Here is a 10,164-nt window from a genome sequence, read left to right as displayed (position 1 = left end):
AGATTTGGAGGCCAGGGGTGCTCAGGAAAATGTCCCCCTTGTCACACTGTGGCCCAAGCTTGGGTGCATTCTCTGGTGACTAAATATCCTCAGGGAATGAACAGCCAAGGCAAAGATTCCCTAATTCTGCCATTCCTCTCCCAGCTGGCTGAACTCACTCTAGTTTATAATTTAATTCCATTATTCTTGTTAACAGCAGCCGAAGGCAGCTGGCTCGAGTGGCTCCCCTCCCAACGTCTCTTCTTCAGAGGAATTTAATAACAATTCCTTTAGCCTTTAATCTGCCAGCCAGACTTTTAATTACCGCTCTGTTCTCCTGAGACTCCTCTTGGAGAATTCCACAACTTCCAGGACTCAAAACCGGCAGGATGCACTAATGAAGGCGCCTCAGGTTAACTCTGTCTTCAGGGATTGGGACTTCTCATCGGTTCTTGTTTATAGAGACCAGAGATTAAGCATTGGAATCCCTGCCCTAACACTATCTTTTGGACTGTACTTTCTCCTAATTTCTTGGTCCGGAGCACAGAACCAAGCTTTGTCACGGGGTGTTTTAAACAGCAAACTGCCTTTCAAGGCCAGCTTTTCCAAGGCCAGAAGCAGGGTCCTTGAGAAGCCGAGGAGTAAGAGTAAGTAATGATTTTCTCTAAGACTCACAGAGTCCAGCGTCTACTGAGCAAACCTAGAGCCGCAGAGACTTGTGGTCAATTCCTCTTCATTGTGGTTTGGTGCCTGTTTGCCCGGCAGCGTCCTTCTCTCTGAAATTAGGTTCACAATATTTGACTGAGCTTGACCTCACATGGGGATTTATGGAAAGTAAGGCACAGGCGACCACAACTGTGCAATAGTTTGAGTTGAAAAATACCACTGTAACTGTTGATCTGAAGTTAAGGCTGGTATCACCCGATCAAAGTCAAAGTGAATTGTCGCTAAAATTCATTAGTCTGTTTTCTTCCTTCATCTGTGTGTTCCGTCCTTGTCCTGAAAATATTCTTTGACTGTTACATGGGCTGAGTCGTCCTCCAGATGTTAGGGGATAAACACGACAGGTGAGTTTCTGCTCTCCTGGAGGGTTCGTGCTACTACTGTGTGAGAGGGGATGTGCTTGTTGGAGGAGAGACAAAAAAAATTGGTAAACAAATGAAAATACAAGCGACTTACACATGGTGAACATCACTGAGAAGCTAAGGGAGGGATTTGTAGAGATTTTTCAGGTCAGTGTGACTGAAGGGGAGTGAGGTAGGGAGAGGAAAATGATAGAGACTCTCCTAGAGGGTGAAGGGTTTGAGTTTGTTTTATTAAATTAAACTGAATTAAACATTTTAGCAATGGCGTTCCTGTCATGGTTCAGTGGTTAACGAACCCGACTAGGATCCATGAGGACGAGGGTTCGATCCCTGGCCTTGCTCAGTGGGTTAAGGAAGTTCCCAGGCCGGGGATCTAATCAGAGCTACAGTTGCCAACCTACACCACAGCCACAGCAAAGCCAGATCTGAGCCACATCTGAGACCTACACCACAGCTCACAGCAATGCTGGATCCTTAACCCACTAGTAATTGAACCTGAGCCAGTCTAGTAATTGAACCTGAGCCTCCAAGCCTAGTGGGACCTGAGCCACTGCAGTCAGATCCTTAACCCCCTGTGCCTCAGCAGAAACTCCTCCTGGTTTTATTTTAAAAGCCAGCAAAACCACTCAGGTAGGAATAACATCATGAGCTGATTTCAACCCTCAAACATTCTCTCTAGCTGCTCTTTGGAGACCTATGATGAGAAGGTAAGGTAGAGGCAGGGAGACAGCTGGGAAGCTACTGCTGGTGTTCAGATGAGGGAGAACGGGGACTTGAATGTGGGGTGATGGTTGTGAGGAGAGCGAGGAGGTTATAGGGTCCAGATTGATGGTGAGCAGAACTATCGGGTCCCAGAGGTGGGTTGGGCTTGGGGCTGAGGGAAAGGAGAAATCAGGACCAGGTCTTGTAGTGTTGGCTTGAGGCTGATGCTGTCTTTATGGAGCTGGGAATGTGTTTGAACGGGGACCAGCTGTCCTCTTTCTGCTTTTTATGTTTGAGAGACCCAGTTGGTGTTCAGGGAGAAAAGTCAAGTGTGCAATTGTCCACTTAGGTCTGTGCCACCCAGGAAAGGGCAGCTCCAGAGATATTTATCTAAGCAACTGTCATTCCATGGGGTTTGATAAGATTCTCCAAAAATGGTGGACAGGGCCAAGACAGGAGAGGCTGGGGCTGAGCTGGAAAGAGGGCATTTCTGTGTTGTCAGGTTGATAGAGCAGAGGCCAGCAAACCACAGCCTGTGGACCTGTGTCCGCATGGCTACCAGCAAAGACTTTTTTTTTTTTTTACATTTTTAAAGGCTTGTAAAGAAATCAAAGAAGAATATGCAAGATTGTATGCAGCCCACAAAGTCTAAAATATTTATGATTTGACCTTTTAGAGAGAAAGTTTGAAGCAGAGGCTCTGAAGCCAGCAGAGGAAACTGGGAAGGAACGTGCAGAAATGTCAGAGGGGAATCACAGGGGCATGATGTCCTGGAAACTACAGGAGGAAAGTGTTCAAGAAAGTTCTCCGGGAGTAAGGTGAGGAGAAAGGATGATGTGGCCAGGATGGGCATACTGCTTAAGGTGAGCCGCTCAGCTCCCATAACCAACAACTCCCACATTTCACCGGCTTAGTTAATGCTGTAATAGCATTTTTCTCATTTGTGCAATTTGCAGTTGGCTTGAGGAGCAGGGGTGGTGTGTCCTGCTCCATATAGTCCGTGGAGACATAGCCCTTTTACGCTGTGGCTCTGTAATACCTCTGCGCTTTGAACTCAAAGCTGAATCGCCAGCATCAGGCCTGCAGATGGTGGAAGAGGAAGGATCACCGGTGACAGCTTCTTCATGGACCAGTGTCCTTCACCAACATTCAACTGGCTGGAGCTTAATCCCATTGCGACGCCCAACAGCAAGGGAGGCTGTGACTTGTAGTCTGAATCATCCCTAGAAGGTAAAGCTGATGGATTTGGTGAACCCTAGATAGTCTCCCTAACCCCACCTCCCCGCCACGCCCACCTCCCCGCCACGCCCACCTCCCCTCCACGCCCACCTCCCCGCCACGCCCACCTCCCCGCCACGCCCACCTCCCCGCCACGCCCACCTCCCCGCCACGCCCACCCGCACAAGAACAGTCTTTGCAAAAGAGAGGCTGCGTATGACTGTGGCTGTGCGGATGGAGATGGCAGGCGTGGGCTTCTCTTTCAATAAGTGTGACCTTGAGGGGGCACGTGAGGATGGAAGCTGGTGAGGAATGGAGGAAGCACTGTGTGGCCGTTACAGCAGTAATGATGGAGGATGACAGTACTGACCACCATCCACTTCTGAGCCTTTGTTGTTACCGTAACTTGTTATGTACCAGCCATGATTCCTGGCACTTGTCCTATCTCAACTGATTAAATCTCTACAGTACTCTTAGTTGGTAGGCACTCTTGTTATTCCTATTTTTTTTGTTTTGTTTTGTTTTTTGGATGCACCAAAGGCCTATGGAAGTTCCCAGTCCAGGCATGGATTCTAAGCCCCAGCTGTGACCTAGCCACAGCTGCGGCATGGTCCAATCCTTCATCCACTGTGCCACAGCGGGCACTCCTTGTGATTCCTGTTTTAACAGATGAGGAAACTGGAGAACAGAGAGGTTGAGTAACCGCCCCAACGTCGCATAATTATCAAAGCTAGGATGACTAGCCAATGAAGTTCCTGGGTTCATGCCAGAACTCCCTAGAGTGGGCACAGCTTTTAGAAGCAAATGGACTTGGATTCGAATTCTTGACCTATTTCTTACTAGCTCTGTGACCTTGAGGAAGTCAGAGAATGTCTCAGTTTTCTGATCTATAAAGAGAAGACTACCTACTACAGAATTATTGGTAGTATTAATATAATATATGTAAAGCGCCTAGTGTCATGCCCAATATCTAGTAGAGAGATACAAATGCAGCTTAATTTACTAAGAAATTTATATGTTCGAATAGATCTTTTTCTGTAATATATTTTTTCCTTTAAAAAAAATCAGTGGAGTTCCCTTGAGGCTTAGCAGTTAAGGATCCATTGTTGTCACTTTAGCTGTTCGGGTCACTGCTGTGGCTCAAGTTTGATTCCTGGCCTGGCATCTTCCACATGCTGTGGGAATGGCAAAAAAAAAAAAAAAGTTAACAGCTTTAGAAAATTTGCTTTTGTTTTTATTTATTTTATTTTTGATTGATTTTTGCCTTTTTAGGGTCACACCCAAGGCATATGGAAGTTCCCAGGCTAGGGGTTGAATCAGCGACACCTGCCAGCCTATACCACAGTCAGAGCAATGTGGGATCTGAGCTGCTGCTTTGACCTACACCAGAGCTCATGGCAATGCTGGATCCTTAACCCACTGAGCAAGGCCAGGGATCATAACCCGAGTCCTCATGGATACTAGTTGGGTTTGTCACCACTGAGCCATGATGGGAACTCCAAAAATTTGCTTTTGCTTGATAGTCCAGTAGACACGGGTGAAAATGTCCTTATGTATAAAGAGGCTCTGCCTGACCTTAAAGAGGGTCAGGCATGGAACATCAGTCTGGACGTGATTTTAGGTGTGGCTACAACTTCATAGTCTTTGTAACAGCTTAGGGGAAACTTTCCCAAAGCAGTCTGCTGTCTGACAGCAAATTGATGTTCGTGCCTTTATTATCATTTATCCCCTGAGCTTGAATAAATGTGCCTTTGTTTTACAACTGCTGGAAGTGGAGGGATAATCTATTAAAAGGCTTCAGCGCCTTTCACATTCGAAAGGTCACTTGCATTTTATAAATACAAGCGCATGGGTATATCATCCAGTCAGAAAGATATTTCACAGATCAAACCAGGGCCTCTGTCCAGCATGGTGTGACGCATCCTAAATCCTCTGGGCCCTTTGCAGCAAGAGAAAGTGGAACAGGCTGACACGGGCAGAGAGTGGAGTCAGCGAGGAGCATTTAGCAGGTTGCAAATGGAACCTTTCTCACCTTAAATTTGCTAAAAAAATGAAGCGCCGACCCCATTTGGATGTTGCTCCAGGTGGTTTTTCTTCGGTGGGCTTTGTGTGAAAAGAGTCTGTCTTCAATCCAGGAGTGTTTCATTCCTGAAAGTGAAAGGCCTGGTTGTAAGGTAACGATGTGATATGGGGGGGCGGGGGGCTGCAGAGGGGAGTGCTGGGACCATATCATTCACACCAGAGGCTTTTAGCTGCTACTGGTGAAAATAAAACCTCTGGAAAAAGCTGTGTCTTCTGGGTTCTGGCCCCTTTATGGGTTGACGAGGCTGGGTCTCCGTGGAAACACTCACCCAGCGTGCCCCAATCCCATCCTTGCCACAGCCGCTCCGGGCGCCCTCAGGAGGGTGCAGGCTGGTCAGAACCCCAAGGCCACCCATGACAAGTGCTGGCTGGGGTCTTGGAGCCTCAGAGACCCAGGCTTTGCTGCCTAACTTGTTGGTAAAGGCTGTGGATTCAAGGGACGGTGGCAAATGTACTCTCTCTGAGCCTTGGTAGCTCCTCTGTAAAATGTCACTGGTGATGCCTCTGACACAGACTTGCCATGAGGATAAAAGGCACAGGGGCTGTCAAGGGCATTGCCCAGTTCCCGGAATTCTTGTTACCACCTGGGCATGACTGAGCTGGCTGCTCTGGAGGCTGGGGGCTCGGTGATGCTGAGAAGATTCTCAATGTCAGAGACCTCGTGAGAGAAGAGAGTCTGAGGAGCTGGGTCCTTTCTAGTTCCAGTTCAAGTTCAAGTAGAGCCTTGTGGGGTTTGGGTCTGGGAAGCCAGCCCAGGGGATATAACGTGATCACGTTTAAAGAAGAGTGTTCCAAAGTCAGACAGGTGTGGACTTGCAAAGGAGGGCCACATCAGGACATGAGGGCTGGGGCTAGTGGGTCATTTCAGTCTGTGGCTGCTGTGGGGAGGGTCTTTCCTCTAGCACATGGATGGGGCTGCAGTGACAGGTGGCAGGCAGAGCCAAAGAGACAGGAGTTGTGAGCTCAGACCCGTGGACAAGGATCCAGAGAGGAGAATAAAACCACCCAGAGCTGCAGTGGATGCTCATAGGTCACAGATGTGGGACAGTGTGTGGGGCCTGACCCGGAGATCTGAGAGATAGGGTCTTTCGGAGAAAGAAAGTGGGAACTGACCCTAAGAGGCCAAACCCTGAAGGCAGAAATACTGCAGGATTGGGACAGGGACCACGTTCCCACATGGTGGTGAGCAAAGGCAGAAAGGAGTGGGGGTTTCCAGGTGAGACTGCATGCTTTCACCTCACTGTCACTCCCGCTCGTGGTGACCATGTGTCCTAACACTGGGGCGGGATGTCAGACTAAGGTGTGGCTTTGAACCAATCAGGACAAGCCCCTCACCACCGCTCCGGTGGTCTTTCCAAAGATGCCCACCTGATCCCATCTCTCCTCCTTATTAAAGCCTTCCCTGGCCCCACGATCTATGAGGTGGATCCGTGTCCAAGGCCCGCTGTGACTTGGCCTCAACTTCCTCCCCAGGTCTGGTCTTTCCTCTGGGGGACTCAATGTATTCCAGCCCTGCAGAACCACCATTTCCCAGACGTGGCTCCCACACTCCCAAGCCATTAGACTGTCTGTTTTCTAGGCATCCTGCTCTAAAGAAAGCCTCTGCTCACAAACAAGGCAGATGATAAGAGAGCGAAAGCAGTGGAAATTTAACTTGTGTCTTTTGTTTCCCTAATGTTAAATCTGTAAATGCAAGGACCTAAAGCATATTTGACTGTCTCGGCAACATCTTCATATGTCCCCTCCTTTGAGCCAGGTGACCCTCTCTGGGTTTCTATGGTGTCCTCTGCACTTCTCTGCTATGGCAATTGTCACGTTGCGATAGGCTTTTGTTTTCTTCTTCATCCTGGTAATCCTGATGCTAAGCAGAGCATCTGACACCCAGGGGTTCCTTTCTTAGGCACTGAGTGGCTATTAGAGCAACTGTGGACATCCCTTCCCATGAATCTATTGCACATTGAACGTGCCCATGTTATGACCCTTGTCTGGCATGCATAAATCATTGGTTTCCATGTCTGTGTCTTCTCTCTCTCTCTCTCTTTTTTTTTTTTTTTTGGTCTTCCCTGTGATGTGTGAAGGTCCCAGGCTAGGGAGCAAACCTGAGCCAGAGCAGGGACAACGCTGGATCCTTTACCCCCTGAGCCACAAGGAAACTCCTGTGTCATCTCTTAATTATAAGCTCAATGAGGCCAGGGGCTATAATCTTTCTTTCTATACATCCTGCACCTGGCACATAGTAGATGCTAATAATATTTGCTGATTGAATGAATGAACCCAGTGAGGATTACTGGACATGGGATAAAAAGTCAAAAACATTTTTTTTTTTGTCTTTTTAGGGCCGCAGCTGAGGCATATGAAGGTTCCCAGGCTAGGGGTCGAATCAGAGGTGTAGCCACTGGCCTACGTACGCCACAGCCACAGCAACCCGGGATCCGGGCCACATTTACAACCTACACCACAGCTCATGGCAATGCTGGATCCTTAACCCACTGAGCGAGGCCAGGGATTGAACCTGCGTCCTCATGGATGCTAGTCAGATTCATTTCTGCTGAGCCACGATGGGAACTCCTCAAGCACACTCTCAAAAGATAAATGACCTTCATACAGAACCTGTAAAGATTGTGTTTCAAAACTGTTACTGTCCATTAAAAGCAAGTAGTCCCAGAAGGTTTTTAGCTGCAAAAAATTTTCCCATTATTCTCTAATTGGTGCCCAGTAGCTGAAACTCCTGTTGTTTTGTCTGTTTCCCTGGACAATAGATATGAATTCTCTTCTGGGTCTCCCTGAAGTGAATAGCAGTCTGTAAACATCCTATTGCTTCAATATATTGATTGAACAAACTGGAGACTTCACATAACTTTTATCTTTTTATTGCTCATATTACCTTAAAGTTATATTGATACACAGGACATATTTGTAAAAGTTTTGAATAGCACTATTCTTGAGTGGGGTGGGAGAGAAATTTCTTAATCCTCTAGGAATTAATTCTAAAGAAACTATGTTCTGGAGCCATATCTATATCTGACTCTGGGAGAAAAGTCTTTATGTTGCAAGTTAAAAATATAAAACTATTGAGAAAAAAATCTCAAAATGTCACATTCTGAAAATTTACCTAGAATGTTTTAGTGGCATTTTCTTCTTTCACTAATATATACATTTCTAAATGAATAAAAAACAGACAATACAAATCCATAAGGAGATTATTTCTCAGAAACTCAAGGAAAAAATAAATCCAGCTTTGAGTTAGAGGATGTCTTTATATCGAAACACTTTTAGTCATCTTAAAAAATACAATTTCTTAATATATATTTAAAATGCATTTTTACAAAGAAGGAGCGTCTAAGATAATCAGAACGGTGGAAATTCAATGACTGTTTTAAGTTTGCTCCCCTAATATTACATCTGAAAACGCAAGAACTTTAAACACACTTGAATCTTTAGCAGGTTTACAGTAAGACAGAATGGTTCCCTTCAAGAAATGGAAAAAAAAAAAAAAAGTAAATAGCTCTTCTATCCTGTCCAACACAGACAAACAAAAAACCCCTCTCTCTAGGACACTGCCATGGTTTTGTTCGTATATTCGTTTAAACTGTGGATCAAAGGCAGCAAGAGTGCAGGATTAACTAATGTATTTTATGCTATTTGTGTTTTTTGTGCATCAAGAAACGCCAGCATCTGTAAGAGGGCAGCAGCAGGGGAGGGCGGGGATCTTGCGAGGCTGGGTAAGAGAAGCTGATGATGGTCAGTGACGGAGAAGTCTCACATCACGGATGGGGGCCGCTTTGATGAAATCCCAAGGGCAGAGGGGGAGGAGGGGGTCCCTCACGCAGCCTCTGTGGTGTTGACTGGCCCACCAGGGAGGTGCGTAACCCAATATATTTGTGGGAAAATCTCTGAGTAATTTTAGATGTGACTAACAGAGTTATCTGTGTGTTCACGGAGATACCCGAAGCCGTCATTTATTATGACACATCTCCCTCGCTCTTCCGCACTTTTCCTTTCCACAGCCTATGATGCTCTCCTTGCTGCCGACAGGGAGCTGAGGATCAGGCATGACAATTCTTACTGTGCACCTAGAAAATGCCACCCGTAGTTTTAAAAGTGACCAAATCAGTCCTGCAGCTGATTGTTTTGTCTGTGTCTGCAGACCTCAAAGTGCTGTCTGTCCGCAGGTGGTCCACAGGCTGGAGAAGCCCAAGGGAAGAAGGATGCTGAGTTACGATGGGTGGTCCTGATGGTGCAAAGGCAGGGAATGGACAGAGTATCCAGGGTGAATTTCCTGGCCGGAGAGGAGACGATAACAAGGTTTGGAGTTGTACATTCTGCATTTACAAGGTGTAGGGGCTCTGAGCCCCTTACCCTCATTTTCTTCCTTTAAAATTCCTCTCCCTGATAGGTCAGGGCTGAGGGGGAGATGTCAGAAATCAAAAAGATACTATTTACAGCCTATTTCATTTCACACACGTAATTTCTAGGCTCCGAAGAGAAAAAGAGAAAGGAGAACAAAGGAAAACACTGGTTGACACCACTCCAGAAAAGCTATCTGACTGATATTTGCCATGATTGTGTCACATGGTGAGTTCAGGAGTTCCCATCGTGGCGCAGTGGTCAACGAATCCGACTAGGAACCATGAGGTTGCGGGTTTGATCCCTGTCCTTGCTCAGTGGGTTAAGGATCCGGCGTTGCCGTGAGCTGTGGTATAGGTCGCAGACACGGTTCGGATCCCGACTTGCTGTGGCTGTGGTGTAGGCTTGCAGCAACAGCTCCAAATTGACCCCTAGCCTGGGAATCTCCATATGCCGTGGGTGTAGCCCTAAAAGGACAAAATTCAAAAAAAATTAAAAAAAAATGGTGAGTTCAGAGTCACATAGAAAAGGAAGACCTTCAATCCTCACTTTGGATTTTTAAAAATCTTCTACTGTAATTATTAAGAAGAACTTCTCATAAGTATCGTTTTGTGTCTACAAGAAAATACTGTTTGTGGAAACTGGTTTCCAGAATTATTAATCTGTTTTATCCCAAAAGAGATACGTGTTTTGGGAACGGCTCCTTACTCTGAAGTTCATTTTCTCCATTTTCCAAATTAGGTGCTGTGCT

General features: G+C 46.5%; 1 protein-coding gene across 1 annotated transcript; it reads left to right on the top strand.

Moving 5' to 3' along the window:
* The first annotated feature begins 273 nt into the window (after nucleotides 1–273).
* LOC125112805 (uncharacterized) lies at nucleotides 274–9,682 on the top strand. Its single transcript, XM_047755226.1, has 4 exons — nucleotides 274–626; nucleotides 2,443–2,584; nucleotides 2,723–2,996; nucleotides 9,239–9,682. Exons 1-3 carry the CDS (start codon nucleotides 377–379, stop codon nucleotides 2,991–2,993), a joined length of 663 nt encoding a protein of 220 aa, XP_047611182.1. The 5' UTR covers nucleotides 274–376; the 3' UTR covers nucleotides 2,994–2,996; nucleotides 9,239–9,682.
* Nucleotides 9,683–10,164: the final 482 nt, after the last annotated feature.

This window comes from Phacochoerus africanus, chromosome 12, assembly GCF_016906955.1.
Source record: "Phacochoerus africanus isolate WHEZ1 chromosome 12, ROS_Pafr_v1, whole genome shotgun sequence".
In the NCBI taxonomy this organism is placed as follows: Eukaryota; Metazoa; Chordata; class Mammalia; order Artiodactyla; family Suidae; genus Phacochoerus; species Phacochoerus africanus.
This window is presented reverse-complemented; position numbering and strand designations above follow the sequence as displayed.